The 14,540-nt window shown below is 49.9% G+C and overlaps 1 protein-coding gene across 4 annotated transcripts; it reads right to left on the bottom strand.

Annotated features, from left to right (window-relative positions):
- Window positions 1-204: 204 nt before the first annotated feature.
- On the bottom strand, window positions 205-14,526 carry LOC102750880 (synaptic plasticity regulator PANTS). Of its 4 annotated transcripts, XR_014142796.1 has the most exons (5): window positions 14,050-14,523; window positions 12,820-12,901; window positions 6,430-9,176; window positions 1,797-3,402; window positions 205-1,728 (listed from the first exon to the last, which is right to left on the bottom strand). XR_014142796.1 is itself a non-coding variant. In XM_081811735.1 (3 exons), exons 1-3 carry the CDS (start codon window positions 6,451-6,453, stop codon window positions 3,274-3,276), a joined length of 321 nt encoding a protein of 106 aa, XP_081667861.1. In that variant the 5' UTR covers window positions 6,454-6,589; the 3' UTR covers window positions 2,698-3,273. The 4 variants fall into 4 exon arrangements, 2 of the variants coding, with proteins under 2 accessions (XP_081667861.1, XP_081667862.1); XR_014142797.1 differs by lacking the exon at window positions 205-1,728 and having other exon boundaries at window positions 3,262-3,399; window positions 14,050-14,526; XM_081811735.1 differs by lacking the exons at window positions 205-1,728; window positions 12,820-12,901; window positions 14,050-14,523 and adding an exon at window positions 6,114-6,281 and having other exon boundaries at window positions 2,698-3,402; window positions 6,430-6,589.
- Window positions 14,527-14,540: the final 14 nt, after the last annotated feature.

Raw genomic sequence — 14,540 nt, 5'->3', positions numbered from 1 at the left:
CAGAAGGAGAAGCAGGCTCCCCGCCGAGCACGGAGCCTGATGTGGGGCTTGATCCCAGGTCCCTCGGATCATGACCCAAGCCGAAGGCAGACGCTTAACCGACTGAGCCACCCAGGCATCCCTGCAAGTGCTTTGTAGTAGTGCTTTTCAAATAGTACGTGTCATCCATTAGGTTGTATAATCAATTCACGGGGTCAGGGCCAGCAGTTTTAACTTTTTATTTTGAAGTAGTTACAGATTTACAGGAGGTTGGAAATAAAGATGCAAGGAGGGTCTGTGTGTGGTTCTCCCAGCCTCCCCAAGTATTAACATCTTACACACCATGTACAGTCAGTGTGAAAGAGACTAGAGACTGACACAGGCACAGCCCAGAATGCATTTGGGTTTCCCACTATGTCTGCACTCATCTGTGTGTACATCTAACAGTACACAATTTCATCACACATGCAGCTCTGTAGAGGTCAAGGTTCCAGTACCACAGGATACCCTTATGTACCCTAGCCACATCCACACCCTCCTTCCATCCCTACCCTTGGCACCATTAGCCATTCTCCATCTCTATTATTACATCATCTCACCAATGTTACATAAATGGAACTATGTCATATGCACCCATTTAAGATTTTTTAACTCGGCATAATTTGAGTTTCACCCAAGTTGCTGCATATACAGCGGTTTATTTTCAGTCGCACAGAACCGCAAATGTCAGTGTATCACACATCGTACAGATAAGGACTGTTTTGTGAGGCTTGTTTCAACCATATATGCAGTATATAAAGTATATACCAGATCATAAAACTTGTTACGGGTTTTGTGCAAAAAATGTGAGAGCTGCTGCTCTATCTTCTCACTGCCCATTTTCTTCACAGCACTTACCATTATTTTAGACTTACTTAATGAGGTTTCAATGTTTATGTCTGTCCCCTAAACTCAACTGGAACTCTTTGAAGGCAGCTTGCCCATTTCAAGACTGCAATCCCAGAGCCTCAACCCCCACCTGGCCATGTAGCGGTGCTCAGATGTTGTGACGGGTGAACACAGGAGCAGATGTAGGAACATTCTGTGCAGCAATGATTATCTGTCAGTGTGGAACTCATTGAGCAGCAGAGAAGGAATAAGACTTCCTAACACAGCATTCAGCGGCGGGCAGCCTCAAGCCTTAAACAAGCACACAGAGAATGTGAATCCCTTGAGGTGAGCCCCTCAGGACTGCTGTGCTGGCTGCTACCACAGCCCCAGCCCGGGAACCCCAAGGGATCATATGCAGATTGCAAAATTCAAATGTCCCTTCCTGTGTTTCAGAGTGAAGAGAATGCCTGTAGATTCCCAGCAGCCTTCCCTCTCTCCTTGGCCGGAAATGCTCCAGAAAGTAGCCACAGACACAAGGCAGATACCCTGGCTGACTTAGATATCAAGGCATCCACCCTGGGATAGGTTCTTCTTTATACTCACCTCTGCTCCTGGGCTCCTATGTGCACACCTCCCACTACTCACAGGTACACGCAGTCACAGGGAAGGACCTTTGGGGACCTGTGTGCAAACGCTCCCACCACTCAACAGGTACACACACACACACACACAGGGAGAGGCTACTGGGGACTTATGTGCACACCCCTCACCACTCCTAGGGACAGAGTCACAGGGAAGGATCACTGGGGACCTGTGTGCACAATCCCATCTCCCCCCATTGACAGGTACACACAGTCACAGGGAAGGACCACTGGGGACCTGTGTGCATCCACCCCCTCTCCCCCATTGACAGGTACACACAGTCACAGGGAAGGATCATTGGGGACCTGTGTGCACACACCCCTACCACTCACAGGTACATACACAGGGAGAGGTTATTGGGGTCCTATGTGCAGATCCCCCAGCACTTACAGGTACACACAGTCACAGGGACTCTTGGGGTAACACAGGAGAAAATGCACACAGGAGAGGGCAATGTCTATTCTTTAATGTACGCCCTTCTGAAGTGATGGGATTATTTTGCCCCAAAGAATGAGTTAAAAGATGTCTGACCCACTGCCTGTGGCCAGGTTGGGGCCCAGTTGTGAGGGAGGTACTAAAATGGCAGTTGGAGGGCGCCTGGGTGGCTCAGTTGGTTAAGCGACTGCCTTAGGCTCAGGTCATGGTCCCAGGGTTCTGGGATCGAGCCCTGCATCGGGCTCCCTGCTCCGCGGGAAGCCTGCTTCTCCCTCTCCCACTCCCCCCGCTTGTGTTCCTGCTCTCGCTGTCTCTGTCAAATAAATAAATAAAATCTAAAAAAAAAAAAAAAATGGCAGTTGGTCCAGGAAGGAGCAGTGAGGCTTCGGGGCACACAGCCAGCCTCGCCCTTGGCCCCACACCACGGGGCCTGCTCTGCAGCCATGAGATGCTAAATCATTTTATTAGTGATAAAAAAAGACCTCTTCGAGAACTAGAGTTCTTGTTGGTTCATAAACATATATTTTAAAAACATCTACAAGAGTATAAGTATACAAAATTCCAATACTGTCCGAGCACAATAATGTCAGGTGCTAAATCTAACAATCTCAACTATTAAATCGTGGATTTAATTTTCAGCTTCTATTTGAAATCAAACGTGCGAAATGGCATTTGATATAATCTACATTTTCTAAAACTGACCAAGGGAAATTTTAAAGGAAAGAGACTAAAATTCCACGTGTCTTGGGCTTGGGTTTCTTAAGCCAAGGGTCTATGAACCCTTTTAACGTGAGGTTGTGTATTCTGTAGCTGTGTGCGTTTCTTAAAAGCCAGAGTCTTCAAGAGGGCCTATATCCTACGAGGAGCAACACCCTGTCTGTGTCCACAGAGGAACTTAGTGAGTGGGCTAATAGCTCCGTGTAAGCACCAGGGGCTGGCAATGCACAGTGTCACCAAACCAGGACCAGGACAAGTGTTCACCACAGCACAACCATTTAGTTACCTCGTTCTGACCGCCCTATGTATCCACTTGGATCAGGGCTATCACTCAAGAGTTTACCTGAGAGTGCTGTTGTCCCCAGCGGGGAGCATGAACCAGCCTGACCTGGCTGCTCACCGGGATCTGCAATGGTGTTTGGCATCCTGGAAGCTGTGCAGTGGGTGAAATTGTGTCAGAGTAAGGCAGCAGCAGGAGTGGGCAATTAGGGCTGGAGACCTCAGGCTCTGTGTTCTAAGCCGAGTGGAAGCTTCAGGGACCCACTAGACTGTTTGGGCCCATCACCATCCTCAGGGTCTTGCGACAGCCCCATTTGAAACAGATCAGAGGAAGCCGTTCAGGAGTGCTCATCACTGGTCTTTCTCGTCCTGTGGCAGAGGGAGGTGCCAGTCTGCGGGAGGGCTCTGCCTTAGGGCCCACACCAGGGCATGCTTCCGTGTAGCCTGGACTCTTGCACGCTCGCTCTCACAGAGGGACTGCTGTGCAAAGGAGACCCCAGTCACTTCCGGCTCACGCGGCCCCTGTACCTCCCTCCTCCTCAGCACCCTCCCAAACAAGCTGGACAACAAAGCGTATGGCACATACCACTCCAGAACTTGGCTGCTTCTAATAAACCTTGGCGACTATTCCATCCTAAAACACACAGATCTGTATCATTCTTTCTCCCAAGCTACTGTGAAAAAGTATTGTGCAGATCACCAGAATTTGAGTAAAGTTTAAAATGTCTTCTTCTGGGCCTCAGGACTTGATGTCTTCAGTTGACCTAACCAGATTTACCTGCTGGGACCAGCATGAGGCTGAGCTGAGAGAAGACAAGAATCTGATTTTAGTATATGTGCTGCCAAAGCGAGCATGAGACAGGAGTCTGAAAGAGTGGCCACAGTGGGGAGGATGAGGCAAGAGACACATGCCCAGGGAGCCCTGGACAGGCGAGGAATCCAGAGGAAAGACACAATAAGTGCCACTCAACCTGCGGGCTTTTCTCTGCCACTCTCCTCCCACAATAAACACTGGGCAGTACCTTATGACCATGAAAGGTGCACTTGGTAGGTGCCAAGCACTATGCTGGCCTTTTTACATATATAATTTCATCTTCTCTCTCTCATCTCGCTGTGTCTCTCTCTTTCAAATAAATAAATAAAATCTTAAAAAAAAAATTTTATTTATTTATTTGAAAGAGAGAGACAGCGAGAGCAGGAACACAAGCAGGGGGAGTGGGAGAGGGAGAAGCAGGCTTCCTGCCGCGCAGGGAGCCCAATGCGGGCTCGATTCCAGGACCCTGGGATCATGACCTGAGCTGAAGGCAGACGCTTAACTGACTGAGCCACCCAGGTGCCCCAGATATTTTGAACTTTTAACTGCACTGTTACCCAGTTACTTTCCTAGGATGGACTTTCAGAAGTAGAACTAGGGGGTCAAAAGGTATCCTTTTGACAGATAATCAGAACACGTAACACTCCATCAACACTGCACAAGTACCCCTGACTCTCCAAACCCTTATCGGCACTTCTGATATTTCACAGGGCAGAAAGCACTTGTCATTTGACCTTGTATACCAGATCATTTGATTTTCTTTTTGAATGAATTTTCTTTGTGCCCTTTGCCCACTTTTCTTTATTTTTTTTTTTTAAGATTTTTAAAAAATTTATTTCAGAGAGAGAAAGCAGGAGCAGGGGAAAAGGGAGGGGAAGAGGGAGAAGTACGCTCTCAGCTGAGCAGGGAGCCTGACACGGGGCTCCATCCCAGGACCCTAGGATCATGACCTGACCTGAAGGCAGACGCTTAACCGACTGAGCCACCCAGGCACCCCTTTGCCCACTTTTATATTCTGAAATCATCCCCATTTTTCTGATATGAGGTCTCTCTAAAAAACGTTATTAATCTCTTGCTATATAGGCTACAAGCTATCTTTCCCAATTTTTTGATTTCCACTTATAATGGACCTGTCATCATTTTCTTTTATACAGCAGCTTGCTTTCCACATCTGTTTGTTTCGATAATCACATACATTTAACCATGCTGAAGCAGTTGCCAGTCCTGCTGGGTCCCCTTCCCCCTTCCCCATGAGCACTGCACCCTCAAGCTTCTCTTCATGTCCCCATCCACAACAGTTCCAAGGCACCACTGCCTATTCTAGACTAGAATGAAGGTGCCAGAAGGGCAGGGGCTCTGTTCTCATCACTCCTGTATCTTTAAGAGCTCCCAACATGATAAATATTTGCTGAATGAATGGAAAACCAGAACCACCTCCTCACTGGTCTCTTTGGTCCTTCATAATACACTCTCCCACCCTGGCAGTCAAACTGATAAATATCTATATCTATATATTTTTAAGAGAGGTGGGGAGGAGTGGAGTGGGTGGAGAGGGAGAAAGAGAGAGAGAGAGAGAGAAAATGAATCCCAAGCAGGCTCCCTCACCAGCGTGGAGCCTGATCCCACAATCCAGAAATCACGACCTGAGCCCAAATCAAGAGTCAGTTGCCCAACCAACTGAGCCACCCAGGCACTCCCGGCACGGCCCCCCCCCCCCCTTTTTTAACCATGCCCAGCCTGGCGCCCAATGCGGGCTTGAACTCATGACCCTGAGATCAAGACCTGAGCTGGTATCAAACAGTCAGACGCTTAACCAACTGAGCTACCCAGGACCCCCAGACTGATCTTTTAAAGATATAAATCAAGTCATGCTTCCCAGCACACGTTTAGGCTGAATCTAAACCCTTCTTTAAGGCCCACCAGGTCCCTGGTACCTCTCCAGCCTAACCCCCTACCCCTCTACAGCCCACCCTCCTTCTGCTCCAAGCACTTGACCCTTCTTTGTGTTCCTCAGATGCGTCCCGCCTTGGGCCGGGTGAAGGCTGTTAAGGCTGGTTCCTGGTCTTTCAGGCCTCAGCAATATCACCCCCTCCGCAGGCCTGCTGAGGACACTATCACTGTTAGGGGATCTCTCCTTTCTCTCCAAACCACTCTACGTTCTCCTTTCTTTGTCCTTCAATGTCTGAAAGCCCCGTTGATATACTAATTTTTGATATTTCTCAAGAGAAAGGAAGCACAACAAAAGGAGGGACCCAGGCAGTACTCCTCTCCCAGTGTCCCGGGGCCTGGAATGTGGGGGAGGGTGTGGCCCGCGCACTCGAACGCCGGGGCAATGCACCCCCGCGGCCCAAGGGCCACCCCCGGCTCCCCCGTGCACCTGGGCCTCCGCGCTTCGGCGCTCCTCCCACTCCCGGCAGCTGGCCAGGTCGCGCCGCCACTGCTCGCAGGCCGGCCGTTCGCCGTGGACGTAGTAGTGGTGCAGGAAGTGTCTGGCGCTGCGGCAGAGTTTCCACTCGGCGCGGTAGGCCTCGCAGGGGCGCGGCGGCTGCAGCGAGAAGCACGCCTGAGCCGGAGGCCGCTGCACTGCCCACCTAGGGACCCCCATCCCGTCCCCTCCTTGGGAGAAGGCTCGGGTAATCCGGCCGTCGGGCCCAAGGAGGTTCCTGCACGTCCCGGGCGCCCCCCGCGCTTACCCGCCAGGCGCCGCCGTCCGCCATGTCCGGGCGACTGCGGAGCCCCACCTCTGAGCTCGCTAGCCAATGAAGATTGAAGACAAGACGCACCGCGTGTTTGACGGATAGGAGCCAATGAACTCCGAGATGTGACGCTTGACTCGGCACCCACCCTGACACGCGCCGATAAACAAGACATCCAGGCTGAGCCGCCAATAACAGCCGGGCGGCGGTGACAAGCGGAGGAGACGCCCAGGAGGGCCTAGGGACCTTGCGGGCGGGGGCGTGTCCGGAGGTAGAACGCCTGGCGTGCAGCCTGCCAGGCCAAATGGATGACAGCGGCCTTTCGCCTGGTGCCCGGCGGGCGTCCCGGGCTGCACAGCCACCTGAAGTTAGCTATTTCTGAAACCACGGGGTCCAGGCCGGTTTTCAGCAGTTTAATGAAATCTCAAAAGATAGGGTTCGCTTTCATAAGCACATACTGAGCATCAACGCCCTGTGGCAAAGCTGCCAAGTCTGCGGCTGCAGCGGACTCGGTGAGGGTGGCTGGGCGTGACCAGTAGGTAGTTGGCGGTCTAGGGCGCCGGATGATTTCCCGAGGGAACGCAGGCTGGTAGTGGAGGCGAGCGAAGGGTTTTCTGAGCACAGCGGCGGGCTGGTCAAAGGCGTGGAGGCTGTGTGTGTCACGGGGTAGAGGAGAGAACCTTGCAAGTGTGGGGCGCCTTGCATGTCTGATTAGGAGTGAAGGCTTTACTCTGAGGCGTGGGAAGACACGGAACGTTTATAAACAGGAGAGGTGCACAAGAGGCAATAAAAAGCAAAGTGGCTGGTAATCTGCAGAGTAGCCCTGCAATACCTATGCAGAGGTTCTTCAACTTACGCAAACTTAATCCTCCACGGGGGAGTCCCTTACAACGCGGTTGCTGGGCCCACCCCAGTAACGAGACTGGGTCAGACTCCCTGAAGGTGGGCCAGAAAGATGCAATTTTACCAGGGCTCCTGCTAAGCTGGCTCACAGACCAAGCTTGAAGACAGAGAAGGCTGCAGGCCAGGGTGCAGCAGTAATGACCAGGATTTTTGTTCTGGGTTACCCCTCCCGGCTTGTTACCAGAAGCTGGCCCAGGCAGGGAAGTGTGGCTCAAGCAAAGGACCATGAGTGATTTCATTGCTTACACAGTAGGTGTTGCTTAGGGAAGACAAAAACCCAAGGCCAGTCAGTGCCTTCCTGTAAAATTCATTATGCATCAAATGACACATTAGCCAATGTGATCCTGCAAATGGAGGCTGCCCACCCACCAAGGAGGGCTTCTGCCTCGGCTAGTGAAACAGATGTGCCTTAAGTGGAGGATCACGGGTCACAGCAGTGCTTCATGCCTCTTGAAACCTTGTCCATCATCAGTGATGACTGTTTGGGCCATAGCCCAGCCCTCATCTTCATGACAATCACCTATGATCTTGATCTGATGACATGTGGGTGGACCCTGGGCCACCATCCTGAAGGGAACATCCTCTCTTGTGTGTTGAAGGAGCTCTATCCAGAGATGGACCCCTCTACCTTCAAGCAGGAGTCCTCCTACAAGAGGAGACCCTGCTCAGGCTGACCATCCCCAATGCAGGGGTCAGAGAGCCTCATTTCTCCATACATTCTCCAGAAGCCCCCCAGAGCTCTTTTCTAATGGCAGGATGGAACAAGGGACACCTGCAAGCAAGTCTTCCTCCAACTCCTGGCTGGGGGCCCAACCACCAACCCATGTTGATACCTAATCAAACATTTAGAGGCAATCCAGGTTTAATCATTGCCTGTTTTTATTTGAAATTCTTGATGTAAAATTCTTTTCAAGGAACAAAAGAGATTAAATTAGATTAACATGTCAAAAGATCTCACATTATAGAAAGTGATCTGAGACCAAATTAATGCTAATAAAAAAGGTAGGCCAGCAGAACCTTGGATAATTTAATACATTAACTGGGAGTGGGGGGTAGGGAAGGAGAAATTATCTTTAGCACTTATTTATTCTAATAGGTATATTTGTGCTTCATCATGAAGTTGTTTCATGTAGAACCGATTCATTAAGGAGCACGTTATTTCCATATGAAATCAAATTACAAGACGAAGTGTATTCAGATCAGGAATCCACCTTCTGAAGAATGGTTCTTTTGGAAAAAAAATATCAATATGTAAAATAAAAACACCCTTCCTCATACACTTAAATTGCAGCCAGAGTAATGGGATAACCACTATTTATAGAGCATGTCTCTATTTAAGCCACTTTTTTCTAGGCCAAAGGTAACGCTCTAAGCTATCGACCTGGAAAAACAAAGGATAAGTGAAAAAAAGAGAAACAACACCTCAAGTTAGAGCAATTCAATCCCTTCCATTGATTTTTATCAGGAATTAGGGAACTCTGCTTTGGCTAAGGCATTGGGAGCACCCCTCAAGGGCTGAAAGCAAGAAGGGGCAAGGAGGAGGCTGCCTGCAGGATCTCAGAGTAAGGTTTCTCCTTCCCAAAATCATCCACCAAGTCTGAATGTTCCACTTACAGGTCACACGCGGTAATTCTTAGGTAACTCTAAACAAAACCTAAAGTGACAGAGCATCCACTGCAACAGTCTCATCCCCATCAGAGCCAGTAACTAAAAGCCATTATGTTGCAATTGATTATTTTATTTTCCAATCAGCCAAAAGTCCCAACTTATGGCTTTCTTCCCTTTTTACGCAACGACTGTCCTTCTCCAGAGAAAGCGACGAATCTGCCTCCAGCTTCATCCTGAGTATGAAGATAAAATACTATTTTCAGAAACTCCTTGGAGGCTTAGAATAAATGCTTGATTCTGTTGACTCATGTGCCAGCCACCAATTTACCTTACTTCCCCATTATTCATAATAAGAAATGGCTTTGAAATAGAAATCATAATCTATTGAATTGAGAAACAAAACCAGATAATCACAACTATGCCTCTACCACAGCCTTTATTCTCAGATTGAATGTACATCCTTTTGCAGAAGTATCACGTTTTCAAAATGTAAAAAATATAAAATACACCTCCAAAAGAAAAATCATCTGTAACTCCACCACCCAAAAATATTTCCAGCCACTTTACTATATATGCTTATGTAAATTTTTCTCATACTTCCTGAGTCTCAAGTCGATGAATTTCTTTTCTAGTACACTCTAAAGGCTACAGAGAATTCCATCATTGGGAGAGGCAATCTTCCACCATTGGACGTTACTTCCAGGTTTGTGATATTTTAAGCTGCTGTGGTGAGCAGCTTAATGTGTTTGCACACAACTCTGATCTTTTTCTTAGAAGTGTTATTCTACCATAAAAGGATTGCACAGTTGTTTTTATTTTTGGTGTTTTTTTTTTTTAGAATTGCACATATTTTTAAGGCTTTTAATGTTATGGTCACTAACCAGCCCTCAGAAACATTCTATCAAGCTATTTTCCCACCAACAGAAAGAGGGCCTGTTTTTTCTCAACTGAAAACAGCAGGTATCTTTAACGAGCTTGTATTGCTAGTCAGTTGGAGGCACTCTCTACGGAAGAGGATTTCACACTCCCTGATACATAGCCCTGCACCTGCACCTGCCCCTCCCCACCCCACGCAGGAGTGTATTGCTGGCGGGGGCCTGTACAGGGCTTATGTGGTGGCGACCATGTACATTTGGGTCATAGCTGAGCCATTCAGTCTTCCTTTCCTGCAGAGCCTTCGCTTTGTCCTACTGTCCCTGTATCTGGCTTCTCTCTTCTGCACACTTACAATCACAGCAGGCATCCTGCTGGTTTTGTCTACTTGAAGGTGTATCTTGTAGGCCCTTTACGCTGCCCTGCTTAGACTGGCCATCCTCTTGGTGCTGCGAATAGTTTCAGGGCTCCCTGTTTCCTGGATCTAGGGCTTTCTTATTTCTACTTTATGCCTTCATTTTAGTAGGGTACATCCTCCAAACACTTCCTGAGAAAGGGTGCTTGAGGAATATCCTTTTGTGAGATCCTACATGTCTGAAAATCGCTTTTTCTACTCTCACATTTCCCTGACACGTTGACTATTGTTAGCATGCTAGGGCTGCCATAACAAAATACCACAGACTGGGCGGCTGAAACTACAGACATTTAGTTTCTCATAGTTCTGGGGAATGGAAGCCCAAGATCAGGGTGCTGACAGGGTTGGTTTCTTCTGAGGCCTCGCTCCTTGGCTTGCAGATGGCTGCCTTCTTGTGATGTGCTCGCATGGTCTTTCCTCTGTACATCCAATTTTCCTCTTCTTATAGGAAGAGTCAGACTGGATTAGGGGCCACCCTACTGGCCTCATTTTAACTTAATCACCTCTGTAAAGGCCTTACCTCCAAACACAGTCACATCCTGAGGTGCTGGGGGTTAAAGCTTCAACAAAGGATTTGGGGGAACATAATTCAGCCCATAAGAGCTGGGTACAGAATTTTTTGTGAAAGTTTCCTCTCAGAATTTTAGAGACGCTGCTCCATTATCTCCTAGCTTCCTGTGTCTGGCGCTAAGATGATGCCATTCTTAATCTGGGCATAACCTCTTTCCTCCTTCTGGAAGCTTTAGGATCTTTGCCTTGATAGGGGGCTGTTTTCATTCATGGTGCTGGATGCTCAGGGGGCCCTCTTGGCTGCAAACTCATGCCTTTCCATTTGGGGAAATTATTTCCCTGATGGTTCCTGACCCTTTGGTTTCTCTAATCTCTTTTCAGAACTCTTCAGAAAGTAGAAACTTTCTGACTCCAGTCTCCACACTGGGGTGAGCTGTCTAGGACATTCCTCAGGGCTCGCCAGACTGTCCAGAGAAAGCTCCTCCAACTGCAGTGAGCAACCCTGGCAGCCAGTGTGGGAGCCAAGAAAGGGAAGGACACCAAGGGCGACAACATTCAGGATGCAAACTGTCACTCATTCTCTCTTTTAGTTCAGTCCTGCTATCCACTCTGCTGATGGCCCCAGTCTAGGGACCTGCCATGATGCCTCTTCCAGAAGACGAGCCACCAGCTTTTTCTGGGGTCAGGCAGGCACAGCCCCAACGGGGCCGGGGAGGGGGCGGGGGCGGTGCTGTGGTTCTAAGTTCTTTGTGACACACATTCCATCTTTAGCCCCCCATTTCCAGAGGTGCCTTTCAGAGCTCTATCTAAACCACAGGCAGCTCAGGATGCAGCTTCCCACGGCCCATGCAGTCTGTTACCACTTGTCCTCCTGTTCTAGGGCTTTCAAAGTTTTGTAGCAGTTGCCTCCTCTTCTCGTCAATGTCTTTATTACCTTGTTACCTTGTGCCACAGCTTTGTGGGGGTTCAGGATGGGGTGGAGCTAAGCATGTACCCTCAGTCCCATCGTTAGCCATGCATTTCTTCTTGAATACTTATGGATTAAACAGCTCCAGCTATGCCTGCCAGCCTCGCCCTCCCTCTCCAGTACTCAGGTCACAAGTCAGCCTGGAGGAAGCCCCTGCTGAGGCCTCTAGGCCCAAGGCGGCAAGCCCCAGCCTGTAGCTGGCAAAGGCCTGGAAAGGCACTCAAGGAGGAATCAGAGGCTGAGGTCTCATTGGGAACCACACTTGTTCCTCTGAGCCTGGAAGTTCCCCAACCACCGCACAGGTAGAGGGGAAGAGTTCAGTGGTCAAGAGGAGCTTGCCAGTAACTGGTCCTAGCTAGCAGTCTATCCTGAATGTGCTCACAGAACATCTGCCTTCTAGCCTACTCTAGATCCCCAGAGACTGAGCCTTTGAGAAAAGGAACCAGGAGAGCGGTGGGTCTAAAGTGTTGGTGTTCTAGAAATATACAGCACAATGGCCATGGCTGCCAGGTGGGGTGGGTGATCTGCAGTAGGGTGTGCTGGGTTTTCTGAGCTGGTTTCCAACACTTGGAAGAAGTGCCCACAAGGTGGGAACCTACCCTTTGCCAACACCTGCCCCCACCTGCAGCCTTCCCTTCCTGTTACAGGGGAACTCCTGGGCCGGGGGAGGCCCCTCCCCCTCAGGTCTCAGTGGAGGCCACTTCTAGAGGGTGGTGGCACAAAGGTGGCCATGTATTGGTCAGGAGCTTACCCCTGCACCCTGGGTGCCCTTGCCTCCACACATCTTCACGCTCAAATCTGTAAAATGCAGACAATCACAACAGCCACCGCAAGGGACTGGCTGGGCATTAAATAGTTAAGTATAAAGCACCAACATGGGGCCTGGCACTTGGGTCAGGGCTCTGTGAGCTGGTATGGTGCTGATCACCACTACCAGGTGACACCAGAGCTATGGCCTGCACACACCCCACACAGCCTCAGCAGGATAATCAGGGTACCAGGGAGAGGAGTGCCCTAGGCATGGGGGGAAATAGGACAGAAACGGCCTCATTCAGAATGGAAAGTCATCACTAACAAACAACACTTCTCCTTACCAGTGAAATAAACTCACCTCTTCAACCTTTTTGACCAGTGGACGTGAATTTCTGATGAAAGTGATCTTACCAAGTTTAAATTCATAATTGGGAATTCCTCTGTGGAAGGAAAGAGAGGAAGAAAAATGTTAGTTGCAGGAGAAAAGCATTAAAGTTCATTCCTGGCAATCAAGAGAAAAGCAAGCAGAGCAGACAAGCGTCATCCTGGCGACTCACTCTAGGGTATACCACTGTACCCATTCTGACCTTGGGCCAGCCCTCTGGTGTTCCCCAGCATCCTTCCTGAAGTAATCAGAAGGCAACTGGGGCAGAGGCCTGTAGACCTGGTGCCTGGCCTGAAGTGAGGGGCCACCTGGAGGCTTGGGGGGCCCTCACCATCTCTGTCCTCTAGCCTCACAGACCCTGCAAGGGCTACATTCTCACTAAACTCTTTACACTCTCTCAAGACTGGGTAAAAATCACACTTCCAGGGGTACCTGGCTGGCTCAGTCGGTTGGGCGTCTGCCTTTAGCTCAGGTCATGATCCCAGAGTCCTGGGATCGAGCCCCACGTCAGGATCCCTGTTCAGCGGGAAGCCTGCTTCTCCCTCTCCCCCTGCTCATGTTCTCTCTCTCTCAAATAAATAAATAAAATCTTAAAAAAACAAAAATAACACCACACTTCCAGCATTCTCCTTTTGCTCTAACACACACAGTAGACAGGAGACATATCTCATCCCCACCACCTCAATGACGGCCACCAGAGCAGGAACCTGCTCTGATAGTCCGTGAGCCAAATGACAAAAACACATTAAGTAAGGCAGCTCCAGCCTCTTGTTTGAGGAAAGTTGACATAATGGGACTTGATCAATTATTAGAAGTCACAAAACAGGAAAATGGAAAGATGACTAAAAAGGAACCAGAAAGATCTGAAACAGGAGAGGAAGCTGATCAGGTACCACTCGGAGGCAGGCGGAGGCTGAACTGCGGGCACTGAGGGAGGCTGAACTGCAGTGGGAGAGGCTTGGCGGATGAGGCAGGGCACCAATATCCTCCCCCCTCAACCCCCACCGGGAAACATGGGCTTTGGTGGTGCTCCAGCCCACTGAGGAGAGCAGGCAGGGGCCATCCATCCACACCGCCAGCCTCCTTGGTCCAGGCTTTGTCTCTGGAGCTCGAGTGAGGTAGACCCACCCCAGGAATCTGGCACAGAGCCTCCCTGGAGAATGACAAAGCATCAGGGTGGAAGGAGAGCCAGAGCAGACCCACCTTTTAATGTCTCCAGGCTTGATTGGAGAGGGGCTGGGTTCTACACCTTTCTTCTTCCCATCCAGTCTATTCCCGGAGCCGGAGAAGGCCTGGATGAGGGAGCAGGAGAGTGCGCAAGAACTAGTGAGCACACATGTGCCCTGTGGCCAGAGACTGCTGCCAGGATGTGTGTGGGAGGTGCTGCTCAGAACCCTTAAGGACTGAAGCCCTCACTCCCCAGCTGCTGGTGGACAGACAGCCAAGAACTTTCCGCCGAGCCCCTCAGGGGACTGCTGTGAGATGAAAGGAACCTCCTGGCCCAAACAAAGCCACCCTACAAGGGCAGCCAGTAGCTAAGGATAGGTTGAAAGTTCTGGCCCCAGCCTCTGCAGGGCCACCCAGCTTGCCCCCCCGCCACACCCCGGGGTGGGCTAAGCCTCTGTTGCAGCTGCCCCACACAGCTCAGCTCCACTTTCCAGTCCTGACTCCTCTGCTGCCAACACCCTGGACAT

The sequence above is a fragment of the Leptonychotes weddellii genome, unplaced genomic scaffold (genome assembly GCF_054177405.1).
Source record: "Leptonychotes weddellii isolate Sample4059 unplaced genomic scaffold, ASM5417740v2 HiC_scaffold_988, whole genome shotgun sequence".
Lineage (NCBI taxonomy): Eukaryota > Metazoa > Chordata > Mammalia > Carnivora > Phocidae > Leptonychotes > Leptonychotes weddellii.
The sequence above is the reverse complement of the archived record's forward strand: the minus strand, read 5'-3'. Positions and strand labels throughout refer to the sequence as shown.